Here is an 18,367-nt window from a genome sequence, read left to right on the forward strand (position 1 = left end):
CGCTGCCTCCGGCGCCCAGCGCGCCCCCCGCAGGCGCGCCCACCCCGTCGGCGTCGCAGCGCCGCAAGCGCACGTCGTTCAGCGCCGAGCAGCTGCAGCTGCTGGAGCTCGTCTTCCGCCGGACCATGTACCCCGACATCCACCTGCGCGAGCGCCTGGCCGCGCTCACCCTGCTCCCCGAGTCCAGGATCCAGGTAAGCCTCGCGCTCGGCAGGTCGCTCTCCGGCAGCCCCCGGCTCCCGGGCTGCCCACGGCGGGGGGCGTCGGGACCCGGCGCTGGGGCGATCGNGGATCCAGGGGGGGTGGGGGGGGGGGGGGGGAGTCCGGCGGCGCGCACGCAGCCACTTTCCTCCGTCGGAGTCCAGGACGCCCTCCGGCCCCTTGAAAGGGTCGGAAAGTCCATCTCGAGCAGGAGGGTGAAAGTACTTTAACACTTTTTCTTGATCCAGGAAGGACAGATAGATGAGGCACGCTTGGGGCTTCCCCCGGTGGAGAGGCCAGGGCTGACTCTCCGAGTGGCCCCCAGAGCCCTGAAGGCCCCTTTCCTGGGGTATTGGGTCTGGAATTTTGGTTCGAAGTGGTGTAGCATCTCAGTAAAGCCTGAAGCACGGGGAGCTTCATGCCAGTTTGAAAAATCCAATGCCAGGCGCGTTTGTTGCGAAGTGATTTAGACCCGAATCCTGGAGCTTGCTGGTGACGAAGAGCCTGCCTTTTTGCGCATGAGTCTGCCGCGCGTTGGTCTGTGTCCACAGGCAGTTTTAAGTAGGAGCCCCCACTTTAACACTGGGAGGAGCGGACTCGTTTTCCCGCGTCCCTGGTGGAATCCATCTGTCGGCTCCAAGCCTTCCTAAGGCTTGTTGCCGAGCCTTCCTAAGCCGGACACTCTCACTGTTTGTTGGGAAACGGTGAGCAGAAAACTTCATTCACAGAAGGGAAGTCCGCAGAGCAAAAGCACCTTCTCGATTGATTTGACAAGGGGCTGTACTTCCCGAAATTGATGTTCTAAATTCTCTCAACGCCTGTCATCTTTAAGCGTCGAAGCATTTTATCCTCAAATGCAAAGTGCTTCTGTTTCTGCTACGCTACTTTTCACCCTAGATATCCCCGTATGCTGCCCGGGTAGAACGAGGCGCGTTTCCCGTTTTGCACCCGGGAGCGGTGAGGCAGGGAAAGCCTGGGGCTTTGAACTCCCAGCCACCGTTTGGCCCAAGTGTTTTGTGAAAAGCAGGGGGGTGGGGGTGGGGCTCCGAGAGGGGAACAAGGGCGGGTTCAAGGGGACCTCAGGAATGCTGAACTAGCCTAAGCACTCCAACTCCAAACAGCTTCCCTTCCCTCTTCCAGGTGTGGTTCCAAAACCGGCGGGCCAAGTCGAGGCGGCAGAGCGGGAAAGCCTTTCAGCCCTCGGCAAGGCCCGAGCTTTTCCTCCACCCCACCGTTCAGGGAACCGAAGCGAAATGTTTGAAGCCCCAGCTGCCGCTTGAAGCCCACGTGAACTGCCTGCCCGATCCCAACAGGGTTGGGGAGGGCATCTCCCACCCAGGCTGCCAAGGTCAGCACTTCGAAACCTACTCTCCCCTCTCTGAAGACACTGGTTCCAAGCAGGACTCGTGGGAGGAACACATCTTTTCTGCCTTTGGTCACTCCTGAGGAGTCTGGGCCAAGCCAGGATCAGCCCCCAGGAGCCGGGACGGAAGGCGACGACGCACACATCAGAAGGCTGGCCTTTCTGGCTGCGGGGTGAGGGACACACGCCTGCTAACCTCGGTGAGGGTTTCGCCGGCGGCTCTGAGCTGTGAAGCTCCCTCCCCTTCGCCTGTGAGCCTCCCCCACCCCCCGTTCTTCTTCCTCCGGGCCCTCCCCAGGAGTCCCGCAGTACTTGACCTGGCTATCTCCAAACCCGCACCTCCAGTTCGGTCTGCATCCCTGCTCCTGCTGGCCGGTCCCCCTCTTCCCTCCTGGACCGCGTTGTCAGAACTCCCTCTCCCTGTCCTGGGAGACAGGGACAACGGCGGCCAGGCTCACTGTCCCGTTGTGCACCGCAGCTGCCGGCTTCTCGGGTTCCTCCAAAGCTTTGACCTTGATCTCACTCGGACCCAGTCCTCACCCTGTCCCCGATCGACTCCTTTTCTGTGTATGTGGCCTGTCGTCTTTACACTCGTTCGTAGCTCCGGGGATCATACATGCAGATTATTCCAAGAGCTCCCAGCCTCTGGCTTCTCAGGTTTCCACACATCACTCTCTTTAGAAATCTGTAGAAGCTTCCAGTGGCCACCAGATGGAAAAAACCTTTCCGTTACCCTCCCAGACATCTCCAGCCAACGGGGCGGATCTTCTTGAGGTCAGGAGCCCCTCCTGTCCGTCGCCAGGGGACCAAATGAATACCTCTCTCTTTCAGACCCTCGAGGTCCCCGTCCCCCGGAGTCTGAACCTTCCTCTAATCCTGATTTTGTACCTTCTACTGCAGTCACTCCCACATTACCCTTAGCACTTGTAATTGTACTTTGTGCAACTTGAGTGGGTTATTAAATGCTTTCCGCAAATGCTTCCCTGTCATTCAGCTGAAATGAATTTGGTCCTTTGGACAGCACGTCGTGCGGGGCCTCCCTGCACAACCTGTGAAAGAACAGAGTCTCTGCAAATGTGGCCCTTTGGTCATCAGGCCGCTGTGCTGACAATCAGTGTTCCAATCAGTCGCATGAGTGCTGGCTTCTGGTTTCTCTCTCCCAATGTATACATTAGAATGTATGCAAATTAGGGTTTAAGTTAGCCTGAGATCCATTAAAATCCTGTCTTGATATTTTGAGGGTTTTCAAGCTCCTGCGGGCCGAGGGAGACCGTTTGTCCACGGAGTGGCCGTAGGGGGGCTGTCTCTGTACATGGCGCTTTGGAGGAGGCTGGGGGGGGCGTGGCTAAGGCCAGGACTCCTCTCCCGATGTTACTCCAACAGTCTGAGCACGGTGGAATGTCCTCAAGATCGCACATGCCAGTTGCCCTCATTTTCACAGTGGTGTTATTCAAATGACTTGCACTTTTCAGAGTAGAGAATGCATTGCGAGAAGCCGAAGCCGATGGGAGACAGTTCAGGCTTTCCTGGCAGACCTGACTTCCGAACCCTTGAAAATACAAGATGGTAAACATTAGCTGTGGTTTATTTAAGTGCTCACGGCGTGCCCACGTACTGCTCAGCGCTCCCTTTCCATTTGGACGCGTGACCTGGACAGACGCGGCGCTACACACATTCACACTCACAAGACCGAAAGCCTGACACTCGGAACTTACGGTCCACTAAAGGGTCACGTGTGGAGGTAAATCTTGCAATGAACTTATTAATTGGATTGTTGCCCTTACATTGTGTTTTCCCCAGCAAATACCTACAAAATCTACAAATATGTAAATCTTGTCATTTTTAATTTTTAAAACTTGTGGGACCCTCCAAGAACATTAGTCTGCACCTCCCTTTAACTCTCGAGTGACCCTAACTGCTAAATGTGTTATGGGCACCATGTGCTTAATCCTTAGAACGCCACAGAAGGTAGGGGCTATTGTTGTTCTAAAGGGCAAGAAATTTTAGTGGTTCAGATCACAAGTGAAACTCCGACTTGTGAATAAGCACTTTATCAGGGCCTGGAAATACAATGGTGAGCCAGCCAGAAACGGTCCCTCTCCCCTCTTGGAGCAGAGGCCAGCAGGCAAACCAAAGAAGAAATACTGAATCACAGATGTGACATGTGCTGCACAGAGAGGTACAGGACCTGGAGACAGTGTGCTGTGGTCAAGGAAAGCTTCCCGGAGAAACTGATGCGTAGGATGGTCCGGAGTTAACCAAGGTGAGGAGAGGGAACTGCATGTGCAAAGGCCCTGTGGCTTAAGAAGCAGGATGGAGAAATTGTTAGGGGACGTCAGACCATACGTGGCTCTCTGGGTCTTACTGGAAGCATTCTGAATTTGTTCTGAGAGCCCTAAGATCTTAAATGGAGAGAACATGACCAATTCTACAGTTTAAGACGATCACTTCCTGAAGGCTGCAGTTGAGAGGGCAGAGTGGCCGCTGCAGAGAAGGTAGAGGTGACTGATGACTTCCAGGCTGGCGGGGACGGTGGCCAGGCCAAGCGAGAGAAGTGGTAATGACACAGGCTCATAAAGTGTGTGGATTCAAGAGAAGGAATTTAACAGGCAAATCTTTTGGTAGATTCTCAACGGTAGCAAGTGAACCTGGTTTTTGGGACTCAGAGAAAGTCATTCAGAACGAAACCTACATGGCATGTGGCATTGACGACTCTCTTTAGACGAAATGTGCTAGGCGGTGGCAACATCGTTTAGATAATTGTACAGCTGACCCAAAGTGACTAGTTCTAACGATACAGATTTCTTCTTCCCTAAACAAAATAAAATTCAAATATATTCTCGGCACAGTTCCTGCCACTGACACACAGCGGCAGTGAAAGGCGCGGGCAATGCTCAGCTAGGTATGTGTTTAGAATGAGGTAGAATTTAAATGTGACAAGTCAGTCTTTTTTTTTTTTTTTAAGATTTCATTTATTTGAGAGAGAAGGAGCACAAGCAGGGGGAGCAGCAGGCAGAGGGAGAGGGAGAAGCAGGCTCTCTGCTTAGAGAGCCTGACATGGGGTTCGTTCCCAGGACCCCAAGATCATGACTTGAGCCAAAGGCAGACACCCAACAGAGCCACCCAGGCGCCCCCTGCCAAGTCAGTCTTAAATGTGAAAAACGGGACACCTGGGTGGCTCAGTTGGTTAAGCACCTGCCTTTGGCTCAGGGCGTGATCCCGGCGTTATGGGATCAAGCCCCACATCAGGCTCCTCCGCTATGAGCCTGCTTCTTCCTCTCCCACTCCCCCTGCTTGTGTTCCCGCTCTTGCTGGCTGTCTCTATCTCTGTCGAATAAATAAGTAAAATCTTAAAAAAAAAAAAGAAATGTGAAAAAAAAACTGTTTCTGTGATTCTAGACAGACCATATTAAAAGCAACCTCTCACTAGGTCTACAGTAAGCCAAGAACTGGTGCGTTTTCTCACAGTGATTTGTAGAGATGGAAAAACCCCTCCCTTAAAGTCATATTGGATGATATGTATTATATGATATTGTAATTCAAAATGATTTAGTAATTGATCTGTACCGTTTCCCCTGAAATTATAATTCAGTGGAGGGGCACCTGGGTGGCTCAGTCAGTTGAGCACCTGCCTTTGGCTCAGGTCATGATCCCGGGGTTCTGAGATCCAGCCCCGGGCCGGGCTCCCTGCTCAGTGGGCAGTCTGCTTCTGGCTCTCCTCTCCACCACCCAGCTTGTTGTCTCTCTCTCTCTCAAATAAATAAATAAAATCTTAAAAAAAAAAAAATATATATATATAGATAAAATTCAGTGGAATTTACAGTTCCTTAAAACTTTTCAAATAGAAGGAATATTTATCAACTTGTATTAATTAAATGAGAACGGCAGACAATACTACTTTTCATAGATCAATTTATTTAGAATTACAAATATTAAGAATAAAGGATTTATGCATTTCTTAATTAACATAACAGTTTAGCTAAATATAAACTCTGCACTAAAGTTCTGCAGGGCACAATACCAACAAAGAATATGGAAGCATTTTTAAACTATACAAAAATTTCAAATGGAAAATAATCTCGCTTTAGTTTTATTATACATTAACATATAAAAAGCCCCATTTTATGAGACATCTGAAAGAATCAAAGCCACCTCTACAGCTGTACCTTAAACTCCAAATCTGAAAACAATTTATTATATTTTGACTTTATAATATTCTATATTAAAACAAAGAAAATTCCAAATACACACTTTTTACAAGATTAACATTTTAGGCAGGGTTTTTCCTTTAAAAAACCAAAAAACAACAAAAAAACCCCACAACCGAATACAAACCTTTTTTTCTGCATTTCACAGCACTGGTTATTATATTTGTTTTCCTTATAAAATCTTTTGACTTTATAAATTGTGTACGGTTGGATTTTAACCAGTCATCTGGTTCAAAAGTTGTGCAAATAAACAAAATATGAAAATAGTGTGTTATCAGTCTTTTTAAATAAGTCTCATAACAATAGCACTTTTTGCCCTGAATTGACGGGAAAAGTCATGCCAAATTCACTTGCTGAAATTTAGCATTTTGCAAGTAATTTTTTTTCCTGCTCCTTCATTTTCTTTCAACAGACAAACAACAAAGGTTTCTTTTATAAATTATGATAAATTAAAATATTTATTATTATAAAATGATCTCTAGAGCCATGTCACACTGCAAGTATCCATCCCGCATACTTGTCAAGTCCGTGTTTCCCATCGCTATTCCAGTGGCTTCGTCCGCACGTGACTGCCCATCTCTCGAGGGTGTGCTCTGCGGGAGACGGGGACGGAGACGGGGACGGTGGGGAGCTGGCGGGCTGCGCTGTCATCTCCAGGCCCGAGCCCCGCGCCCCCCTGGCCGCGCACGAGGCCTGTGTCTGCGCCGGCCGGGCTGCATTCATGCACGTTGAACAAAGGGTCAGCACACACTTCCTCGAGCCCGTATTACGTTCAGACAGTTTGAGTTTAAAAATACTTGCGAATAAACATGTAACATAAGCGATGCTACTGCAGCTGAATAATAAAAGACAAATAAATAGACTGCTGGTCAGCGATGCTGGTTAGGCAGCAGTACAGGAGATTAAAATGCCGTATTCGGAGATTACATTTCCCTTGTTTTCCAGCACTTGGGTTATTTGGTGTTGGAAGCCGAGCGGAAGGAAACGCGGTGTCCAAGGCGGCTGCGACAGCGAGGTCCCCTCCTCAGTCTCTGTGGGTGTCATTGGCTGCAAAGGCGTGCAGGTTCCCCATCTGGCTCAGGCCACTCTGGATGTGTGCAACGTGGATTTCTACATTATTCTGAAAGCAACTGAAGAAGAAACACGGTTAACTGCTTCATTTCACGACGTTAAGAAAACACTCGTGAACAAAGAGCTGAATGTGAGCGGCCGAGCTCGTGACCCTGAGGAAGGAGTAGAGCCCCCACCCCGTCAGCTACCGCTTGCTCACGGGAAGGCTGCTGAGGGGGCACAGGGGCCACGGGAGTGCAGGCGAGGGGACAGTGTCTCTGCCTGGGGAAGCTCTGCTTGGTGAACCCCCCCCCCACCCCAAAACCCAAATCCTGTGTCTTCGCAGTCCTTTACATCAACCAAATCCACGCGAAATTTCTGTTCCGCCAACAGACAGGATACAACTGAAAAGCTCTTTTGGAATTTATTTACAGGATAAAAATTATAGGAATGCTTCACAAATATGCATAATTCTTAAAACTGGTACTGGAAACCCCATGAACTTCGACAAGTGGTTAGGGTACGCCTAACGAATTACCTGATATTAGAAGCATCTATTGTGCTCTTGATATCATTTAATGAATCTGTAAGTGATTTGAACTCAAAGGAATTCAGGTCTCCTCCTTCTGCCAGACACTAAAGGAAAAAATATTTCAAAACTGAATTGAATTCTAGTTCAAATACAGACGCAGCATACCTGATACAATCTGTGTATTATAATTGTTTAGCAACACATTAGCATTGTTTGTGTAGGTGTCAGAATCAAAAGAATGTTTTCTCGGATATGTACCTTAATTTGTAATAAAATAGCGGTAAGCCTGGAGATTAAGTCTGTCAGATTTTCGTTCTCCACACAGGGCTGTCCCGTGGAGGAGTTGGCGTGCCGGACGATCTCCTGGGCTTCCTCCTCACACCTCCGTCTCATATCCGTGGGCTGGTCCGCAGGCTGCAGGCCCTGGTCTGGAGCGAGCTGGAAACAGAGGGTTCGAGCATGAGAGGTATGGTCACCAGGCCAGACGAGTTCTGTGTGTTTGTGCCCTGTCTTCGGATGCGTATGTTTACGAAACCAGCTTTTATAAAGGAAACGGGGCTCACTCCTACCTTAGAAATGCTTCTTCTCGAACAGTTTTCTTTTCTTGATTTCATATTTTTGGCAAGTTTTAATTCTGATATACTTTCAAACTGCTAAAAATGGATAGAACAAAAAACTCCTGAAAACCTTCTACCCAGACTCGCTGTTTCTGGTTTATTCCGTGTGGCAACATTTGCTCTCTCTCTGGGTAACCGATGTAAAGTTTCCCCCTTAACTATTTGAGAATAAGCTGTGAACACTGTGCCTCTTTCCCCCTCAATACTCCAGGCCGCGTTTCCTAAGGACACACCACAGGGCAACTGTCACAATCGGGAAATTTCACACGGATAGAAGACCATATTCCCCTAACAGGGACGTGCACGTTCCAGCAACCGTCCCAACAGTGTCCTACACATAGCTCTTTCCCCCTGAAGACATCTGGTTGTCCTGCCTCTGTAGATTCCTTTATTCTGGAACAGTTCCTCTTCCATGACCTTGATATTTTGGAAGACTACCAGCCAATTATTTTGTATACTGTCCCTCACCGTGGGTTTGTCTGTTTCCATGATTAGGCTGAAGTCATGCATTTTGGGGACGAACACCAGCGTGATGCCGAGTTCCTACTCAGGGCAGCACGGTCAGGAGGCGCCTGATGTTGATCTGTCCCATTACCGGCTGTGGTACCTCTGATCGCTCGGTTAAGGTGGTTGGGTGTTGGCCAGATTTCCCCACGGACAGGATTTTCCCCCTCGTCAGTATTTGTGAAGAGAGATTCGGAGGCTCCTCATCCTCACACTCCGATCCCCCAGGTTTTACTGAGGATCCCTGCCGTGACCAGTTGCTGCGGTGATGGCCTCCAGGCACCACTCCGCTGGCTCTACCATCCCGCCTATAGTTATTAGCTGGCATTTTACTCTAAGAACTTCCCCTTAAAAGTTCATTGGTTAGGGGCACCTGGGTGGCTCAGCTGAGGGTCTGCCTTCGGCTCAGGTCATGATCTCAAGGTCCTGGGATCGAGGCCCACGTGGGGCTCCCTGCTCATGGGGGAGTCTGCTTGAGATCCTCTCTCTCCCTCTGCCACTGCCCCTACGTGCACTCGCGCTCTCTCAAATAAATAAATAAGTCTTTAAAATCAAATTGAATCAGTATTATACTTCCCCAGGAGCTTTGTGAAAATTAAATCATTTTACTTCAAGGGGAAATGAGCCTATCACAAAAGGCCCTGTGTACACACGGAAATGACACAGAAAGACTGATGAGCGGCCCACTTCTGGGTGCGTCGTCAGCTTTGTTACGTGCGGTCTTGGACGGCTTGGTTTGCATCTCTCGTGAGTTAGCTGCTAGTCCAGAGGGAGAATCTATTCTCTAGGACAACACTTATTACTATGTAGGTGACAACTACCAGGAAAATAAAAGTAAACAATTATGGATGGCTAGAGGAATGAGCAAAATTTTCTTTGAGTGTAGTGAAGGCAACCACAGTTCACTCCCCTCAGCTCCAGGCGGGTGGACTGGTAACAAGGCCTACGGCAGATCTTTGGGACTTAACTAGGAGGCTAGTGTCCTAAAGAGCGAACTGTTGAAAAGCCTCATATGACAAATGGGGGTGGCTCACAGGAAACAGAACGCATCTACAAATGCAAGTGCTGGAGCGTTCTGAGCTCAGGTCAGTCACTGAATTCTTACCTTGTTGTAAGAAAATCAAATTGGAGGTGAAACCATTGAAATGCCTTCATCTATAGAATTTTATATCCACGATAACAAGTCAGAAATAACCCTAAGCTCTACATACGTGAAGTTCAAGGATCCACTGATCTGAAGTTTCAAGAAAGAGGAAATAAAATGTACACACAGCACGATCATAACGTTGTGAGAAAAAGCGTCTATCTGTATGCGTATCTATATCTAATCATGCATTAGCTATATAAAAGACTAAGGGGAAATAAACCAAAATACAGTATTTGGGATTGTGGAATGAAGAGTTTAAGAGTAATCATTTTCCTGGATTTTTCTAAATTTTTCAAGAGCTAAACCATTTGTAATTGAAACAAAAATCAACAGAATTGAGAGGTGACTTTGTGCCATTAAAGCACTCTTTGACACTGCTGCTGTAAAACATGGTTCTGTTAAAGGACCTGATAGAGATGTTGGCTTAGTCTGAATGTACTAAAATGTGACAGTAACAGTATTTAGCTTCAAATAAAAGAGTGGGGGGGGTGCACAGGCCCTCAGGGGAAATTTATACACATCACCCACCTCATAGCAGTACTGCTGAACTTTGTGCAAAACTTTGTTGAGGTCCTTGTTGAGTTGCTCAAGCTCCAGGACGATTGTTGCATATCTCCGCTGAAACTCGATGCCGATGGGCATGGAATAGGATTTCTGCAAGAAAAAACATCAGGTTATTTATTTATTTATTTATTCATTTATTTATTTATATTTTTTATTTTTTGAAAAGATTTTATTTATTTATTGGACAGAGAGAGACACGGTGAGAGAGGGAACACCAGCAGGGGCAGAGGGAGAGGGAAAAGCAGGCTTCCCAGCAGAGCAGGGAGCCCGATGCGGGGCTCGATCCCAGGACCCTGGGATCATGATCTGAGCCTAAGGCAGACACTTAACGACTGAGCCACCCAGGTGCCCCAAGATTTTTTTTTTTTAAAGATTTCTTTATTTGGGAGAGAGAGAGAATGAGTGAGAGAGAGAGAGAGTGAGTGAGAGAGTGAGTGAGAGAGAGAGTGAGAGAGAGAGTGAGTGAGAGAGAGTGAGAGAGAGAGAGAGCATGAGCAGGGGGAGGAGGAGAAGCAGGCTCCCTGCTGAACAGGGAACCCGATGCGGGACTCGATCCCAGGGCTCCAGGGTCATGACCCGAGCCAAAGGCAGATGCTTCACCAACTAAGCCACCCATGTGCCCCAAAAATCAGATTTTGATAAGGAATTTTTTTTTTTTAAGAGAGAGCACACACACGGGGTGGGGGGGGGCAGAGGCAGAGGGAGAATCCCAAACTGACTCCATGCTCAGTGAGGAGCCCAACTCGGGGCTTGATCTCACGACCCTGAGATCATAACCTGAGCTGAAATCAAGAGTTGGACACTCAACTGAGTCACCCAGGGGCCCCGATAAGGATTTTTTTTTTTAACAGATTTTATTTACTTATTTATTTGACAGAGAGACAGCCAGAGAGAGAGGGAACACAAGCAGGCGGAGTGGGAGAGGAAGAAGCAGGCTCACAGTGAAGGAGCCTGATGCGGGGCTGNGACAGAGAGACAGCCAGAGAGAGAGGGAACACAAGCAGGCGGAGTGGGAGAGGAAGAAGCAGGCTCACAGTGGAGGAGCCTGATGCGGGGCTGGATCCCATAACGCCGGGATCACGCCCTGAGCTGAAGGCAGACGCTTAACGACTGAGCCACCCAGGCGCCCCACCCCTGATAAGGATTTTTTTGAGCAGTGCACTTTCAGTGATCTAACGGGAGATCTGACTTATCCAAAACAAACGGAAGTTTATCAAATTTGTCCGCAGTGCTATACTTCTCGTGTGCGCTAACGGTGTTACTGTTATGTAGGAGCCTGTTCTTACGAGCATCACGACATCTGCCATTTACATTATATTTCTCTAAAAAAGCCAAATCTACCCTTTATTGGTGGGGTTTTGTTTTTTGCCATTTACTTTTCAAGATTTTATTTATTTACTTGACAGAGAGAGAGAGAGCACAAGCAAGGGGAGCTGCAGAGGGAGAGGGGAAGCCTGCTTCTCCCTCTCCCACTCCCCCTGCTTGTGTTCCCTCTCTCGCTGCCTCACTCTCTGTCAAATAAATAAATAAAATCTTTAAAAAAATTTAGAAATCTTAAATTTAGAAATCTTAAAAAAAGGTATGAGAAAAATGCACAAAATATAAATGTACAATTCAATGAATTCTCACAAACACCTGTGTAAAAACAACAGTTCTTAAAAAGTTAAACACCTACACCTACCATATGATCCAAGAGAAATGAAAACATTTTCCATCCAAAGACTTGTACATGAATGTTCGATTTTCTCTGTAATAGCTAAAAAAAATGTAAACAATTCAAATGTCCCTCAACAGGTGAATGGATCAAGAGATCGTGGTACATCCACACAGTGTGGTACCACTAAGCAGTAAGAAAGAATTACGGTATGCTGCACGAACTGTGGGACACACAGCCAAGGGGATGAATCAAGACCACTATACCGAATGTGAGATGCCAGGCAAAAAAAGCATATACCCTGTACGATTCCATTTATGCACAATTCTAGAAAATGCAGACTAATCTGTGATAACAAAAGGCAGATCAGTGGTTGCCTGGAGGCTGGGTAGAGGGAAGGATGGATTATAAAGGGCTTGGGGAAATCTGGTGAGGAGGGAAGAAGACAAATACTTGTAACCTAGTCTGTGGTGATGGCTTCATGGGTGTGTATGTGTATATGGATGCACATATCTATCTGATCAAACCATACATTTTAAACAGATGCAGTCTACTGTACATCAATTACACCTCAACAAAGTTGGGGAAGTCATGGGAAAAATCCACCCAGATCAAAACACTGCTAACCCTTCAGAAGTCCCCACGTGTCACCTTACAATCCTTTTTCTCTCTTTTCTCTCCAAAGCAACCTTACTGACATCAAACATCATAGTTTGACTTCTGAAATTTATCTGAAATGCAATTATAAAGTATATGCTTTTGTTCCTAGCTTCTTACAATTAACACTGTGAAATCCACCCACACGGTTGTGCACACCCACAGTTCACTCACTGTGGTGTACTATTCCTTTGTAGAACATGATATACCCAGGCGTTCTATTGGTTCCATTTGTTGTTGGGCAATAGGGCTGCACCTAGTTCTTGGCCGATATGAATAGTGTCGCTATGACATTTTGTACTTAGGTACCCACATGTGTACTTTTAGCAGCCAGAGCCAAAGAGTTCCCCAAAGTGATGGAATAAGAAAACTCTGGCTGGGGCGCCCAAGTGGCTCAGTCAGGCATCCGACTCCTGGTTTCGGCTCAGATCATGATCTCGGGGTGGCAAGATCGAGCCCCACATGAGGCTCCACGCTCAGCGCAGAGACTGCTTGGGATCCTCTCTCTCCCTCTGCCCCTTCCCTACCCCCTCTCTCAAATAAAGAAAGTCTTTAAAAAAAGTTCTGGCTGCTTCACATATTTTGTAATCTTTGGTATTTTTATGATACATTGTCTTATTTTATTCAAATACCAGTCCGATCACATGTGGTCCAAGAACACTCAAATAATAAGCCACATATAAACAGATGCTAAAGATTGGTCTTTAAACATTATAGCCAACGATGCCATGCTTGCCTATAATCTCGCCGACATAAAACCACACTCACACCTCGGTGGCCACCAAACCATTCAGCAGGGCTGTGAGCTGTGTGAGCTACCAGTCGGAGCACCCTTGATCATTTTTTTCAAGCTCTGAATAACTGCAGGGATCTCAGCAGGGGTTGGAGGAACCAGCTCAACCTTGGCATAGTGCCAAAATGTGGCCAATCGAGGCTTCGAGTAAGTCACAGAAGCGTTCACCAGTGCCGGGGCCTTTTCCGCAAGGTTACGGGCAAACTGGGCCATGGTTCCAGGATGGCCAATCTTTGATATTTTAAGTGTTTGAATATTAGCCACTTTCTCTATTACTAATGAGTCTGGATACCTTATCAAAACTTTTTTGTACATCCGAATATCCTCTTTTAAAAATGTATCTGTTCTATTCTCTTTCCTTTTTTCTATTGGGCTTCCTATCTTTTTCTTTCTTTCTTTTTAAAAAAATATTTATTTATTTGAGAGAGAGAGCATGAGTGGGATGAGGGGCAGAGGGAGAAGCAGACTCCCCACTGAGCAGGGAGCCCCATGTAGGGCTTGATCCCAGGACTCCAGGATCATGACCTGAGTCAAAGTCAGATGCCCAACCGACTGAGCCACCCACACGCCCCTGCCTATCTTTTTCTTATTGACTTACAGTTCTTTATATATTCTGGATGCAAGCTTTTGGTCAATTATATGTGCTGTAAGCATTTCTTTCCATTCTGCGGTTTGCCTTTTATTTTCTTGTATCTTTTGATGAACAGAGGTTTGTAATTTTTTTTTTTTAAAGATTTTATTTATTTTTCGACAGAGACAGAGACAGCCAGCGAAGAGAGGGAACACAAGCAGGGGGAGTGGGAGAGGAAGAAGCAGGCTCATAGCGGAGGAGCCTGATGCGGGGCTCGATCCCATAACGCCGGGATCACGCCCTGAGCCGAAGGCAGACGCTTAACCACTGTGCCACCCAGGCGCCCGGAGGTTTGTAATTTTAATTTAGTTCAATGTATTAATCTTTTCCTTTATAGTTACTGTGTCCCATACTCTACTTTTTTCATTTAAAGAATTCTTACCCCAAGGTCTTAAAAATATTCTCCTATATTATGTTCTAGAAGCTTTATATTTTGCCTTTCACATTTAGATCTAAAATACCAATCATTTGGGGGGGCACGTGGCTCTCAGCCAATAGAGCATGCAACTCTTGACCTCAAGCTTGTGAGTTTGAACATCATGTTGGGTGTAGACATTACTCCAAAAAAAATTAAATCTTAAAAAAAATAATAAAAATACATAATACAGTCATTTTTTGAGTGAGGTAGGGGGCAGGACCCCACCCCCACCATACCGATACCCACTGACTCAGCACAATTATTTCAAAAACTTTTCTTTCCTCTTTACTCTGCAAAACCACTTTTGTCATGGATCAAGTGTCCACACATGTGTACGTCTATTCCTGGGCTCTCTATTCTGTTCCATGGGCTACATGTCTGTGCTGTGCCAGCACCACACAGTGAAGACCCCAGCTTTGTACAGTACTGATCTCCAGGACAGGAAGTCGTCCCCCTTGCTCTTCTTCAAGAACACCCTGGAGATCCTAGCTCTTTGTAGTTCCACCTACATTTTAGAATCAGCTTGTCAATTTGTATCTACTTCACGCATGTGTGTATGTGTGCACACATGGATTAGGGCTCTGGGATTAGGACTCTGGGATTACTCTGTCACCTATGGATAAAGTTGGGGGAAACAGACACCTTTGCAACACTGTGTGTGAAATCATGAATATGATATATCTGTTTTTAAGCCTCCTTTAATTTCTCTCAATATTTAATAGTTTTCTACATAGAAGTTTAATACATCTTATATTTACATCATTTATATATTTAAATGGTAGTTTTGAAATCTTGTTTTCTAATTACTTAATACTGATATATGGAAACATAACTACTTTTTAAAAAAAACTGATATTTAATCTAGTAACTTTGCTAAACTAATTCTTTTTTTTTTTTTTTAAGATTTTGTTTATTTATTTGACAGAGATAGAGACAGCCAGCGAGAGAGGGAACACAAGCAGGGGGAGAGGGAGAGGAAGAAGCAGGCTCATAGCAGAGGAGCCTGATGTGGGGCTCGATCCCATAACGCCGGGATCACGCCCTGAGCCGAAGGCAGACGCTTAACCGCTGTGCCACCCAGGCGCCCCTCTTTTCGTTTTTCTAGGTACACAACCACATCAACTGTGAATAAAGCCGGTTTTATTTCTTCCTTTCCAGTCTTCATAGATTTTTTGCTTTATTACACTGGCTAGAATCGCCAATATGCCACCAAATAGCAATTGTGATTGTAGGCTTCCATATGTCATTCTCATTTTTAAAGAGAAAGGTTTTGTTTTGTTTTTTTTAAGTCAGCTCTATGCCCAACATGGGGCTCAAACTCAGAACCGTGAGACTGAGAGTCACGTGCTCTACAGACTGGGCCAGTCGCATGCCCCTAAAGAGAAAGGTTAGTAATAATTCAATAGTAAGAAAAGGGATCTATCCCTGAGAATTCCGTCTTAACCATGTTTAAAAACCTCGTATTAGTGGTTCTCTGGGTAATATTCTCTCTGTGCTTCTTCCTGCTGTCCTGGTTTTCTTGCCCCAAATATGTTGTCAGAATTGTCCCTGTCATGTTCTTAGTTCCCTTTTATTTGGATTTCTGCAGAAACCTGTTTACTAGTTAACCAGTCTTCACGTTCAGCGTGTACGTGGCAGTCTAAATAAAGCACACTAGTTATTATAGGAGCAACTGGTAGGAAATCACGTTTAGTTATAGTAAATATTTAAAAGGTCAGGTTTTTTTTTTTTTAACAGCTTTATTATTCTTTTTAAAGTGGTATTTATTTGAGAGTGAGACAGAGTGAGCAGGGGGAGGGGCAGAGGGAGAAGCAGACTCCCCACTGAGCCGGAAGCCTTGATGCTGGATCCCAGCACCCTGGGATCATGGCCTGAGCCGAAGGCAGACGCATAACCATCTGAGCCACCCAGGTGCCCCATAAGCTTTCCAAATTTAAAGGAGACTTTATCAGACCAATACTTTATTTTCCTTGCAAATTCCATAAGAAAATAAACTTTGAACATACAGTATATCTAGTCCTTTGAGGTGAGAAACAATAAACTCATCAGGACATCTGGTAAAAATAGAATATAAATTAGCTTTCAACTTCGAAATTAAATTAATTAAATAAAATTAAATATTTGTTAGGGTGGAGGCTGGATGGGGATAAGGTAGATGAAATTACTTCTCCATGGTGCTAAAAACACTAGGGGTTAGCAATGTAAACGTTCAGTTAGTTTCCTGTCATTAACCTGAAGCTTCATAGAAAAATAAGGGAAAAAAGTTATAAGGAATAAATGGAATGTATACCCAGGAAATTTATAATTCATAAATCTGAAAGAACTGCTATATTTCTGAAGGTTTTTTAAAATATTAGTTCTGCAGATATTAAAAATAAAATCTCACATTATAATACCTGGGATTCTTCTGCAAAGATGGAATTAAATTGAAAAATTTATATTTGTCCTTGAAATGCTCTGTAAAATTCCAATTCACAAGTGATATACAAAATAGTATGAGTAACAGCTATGTTAAGATTAAAAGATAGTGGGGTCCCTGGGTGGCTCAGTAGGTTAAGCATCTGCCTTCAGTTCAGGGTCCTGGGATCGAGTCCCTGCATGACTGGGGGGGGGGTGTCCCTGCTCAGTGGGGAGTCTGCCCCTACCCCCCCTTGCACTCTCAAATAAATAAATAAATAAATAAATAAATAAATAAATAAATAAAATCTTAAAAAAAAAGATAGCATGTGATTTTTACCACTCTACAAGGCGCTGTACATATCTTACATCAATACACTAGGACTGGCACAGTCTCTAAGGATATTTGCCAGATTTTGTTTACCTTCTAAGACTAATCCCCAAATCACATATCACACCCCTATTTCCTTTTTGATGATTCCACTTACAGGTAGGGTTTGTTTGTTACATGTCATACAAGGGAGGTACCCTGAATAAACTCCATCCTGTTCCACCATTTGTTTGTAGTAATACGGTATCAAAAACATACCTTAACATACTTCTGATAGCACTGGTCGGTAGCATCTCTTCCAAAATCAACACAATTTGCAACAGCATCTGTTTTACCTGCTACTTTAAACAATTTAAATTTCAACTCTCTAAGTAAACATGTGATTTATGCTTTTCCATCTTTGGGAAACAAACATTATTCTATGGTAATCTGATACTTCTTGCCTTGTTCTTTCCTGTAAACCTGAATTCCAGGTTTACATTTAAGTGACAGTGCCTTGATAGGAGAAAAAATACCATGGAACATTTTTCCTCCTGTTGTCTGGAAACATAATGAGTATATTTTTATTTTATCTTATTTTATTTTTTAAATATTTTATTTTTTAGGGATGCCCAGGTGGTTCAGGCGGTTGAGTGTCTGCCTTTGGCTCAGGTCATAATCCCAGGATCCAGAGATGGAGTCCAGAGGGGGGCTCCTTGCTCAGCGAGGAGCCTGCTTCTTCTCCCTCTGCTTGCCGCTTCCCCTGCTTGTGTGGGCTCTCTCTCTGACAGGTAATAAATAAAATCTTTAAAAAGTTTTTTTATTTTCTAGTAATCTCCACAACTAACATGAGGCACGAACACACATCCCTGAGATCAGGAGTTGCACACTAACTGAGCCAGCCAGATGTTCTGAAGGTGCGTGTTTTAAATATTTTATTACCAATGACCAGGTTATGTTTACCAATTAGAATTATTTTATTAAATGTTTGTTTTGCATTGTAATAATCAAGATATTAACATGAATAGAAGGTTGATTTATGACAACTTGGAGATCCCCTAAAATCAATCTGTTTCATCTTTCTGTTTCATCTTTATTTCTTTTTAAAAAATATTTTATTTATTTATTTGACAGAGAGAGAGAAGGAGCACAAGCAGGGGTAGCAGCAGAGGGAGAGGGAGAAACAGGTTCTCCACGAAGCAGGGAGCCCGACTAGAAGCTTGATCCCAGAACCCTGGGCTCATGACCTGAGCCAAAGGCAGACGTCCAACCAACTGAGCCACCCAGGCGCCCCGCTTCCTTCCTTCCTCCTTCCTTCCTT

General features: G+C 45.3%; 2 protein-coding genes and 1 pseudogene across 3 annotated transcripts in view; 1 reads left to right on the top strand and 2 right to left on the bottom strand.

The window, feature by feature from the left end:
- The window catches only part of MIXL1 (Mix paired-like homeobox), a 14,899-nt gene extending 13,019 nt beyond the window's left edge, over positions 1 to 1,880 (top strand). The window contains exons 6-7 of the mRNA XM_034667634.1: positions 20 to 194; positions 1,342 to 1,880. Coding sequence (XP_034523525.1) covers positions 20 to 194; positions 1,342 to 1,647 — 481 coding nt within the window. The 3' untranslated portion in view covers positions 1,648 to 1,880. The remainder of the gene's footprint in view (positions 1 to 19; positions 195 to 1,341) is intronic.
- Positions 1,881 to 5,459: 3,579 nt separating this feature from the next.
- Positions 5,460 to 18,367, bottom strand: part of LIN9 (lin-9 DREAM MuvB core complex component) — a 59,426-nt gene continuing 46,518 nt past the window's right edge. For both annotated transcript variants that reach the window (XM_034666605.1, XM_034666606.1), the window contains exons 12-15: positions 10,151 to 10,276; positions 7,613 to 7,792; positions 7,361 to 7,458; positions 5,460 to 6,902 (exon numbers count right to left, since the gene is read on the bottom strand). In XM_034666605.1, the coding sequence (XP_034522496.1) occupies positions 6,797 to 6,902; positions 7,361 to 7,458; positions 7,613 to 7,792; positions 10,151 to 10,276 (510 nt within the window). In that variant the 3' untranslated portion in view covers positions 5,460 to 6,796. The remainder of the gene's footprint in view (positions 6,903 to 7,360; positions 7,459 to 7,612; positions 7,793 to 10,150; positions 10,277 to 18,367) is intronic.
- LOC100476668 lies at positions 13,061 to 13,704 on the bottom strand (annotated as a pseudogene).

Source organism: Ailuropoda melanoleuca, chromosome 8, assembly GCF_002007445.2.
Source record: "Ailuropoda melanoleuca isolate Jingjing chromosome 8, ASM200744v2, whole genome shotgun sequence".
Lineage (NCBI taxonomy): Eukaryota > Metazoa > Chordata > Mammalia > Carnivora > Ursidae > Ailuropoda > Ailuropoda melanoleuca.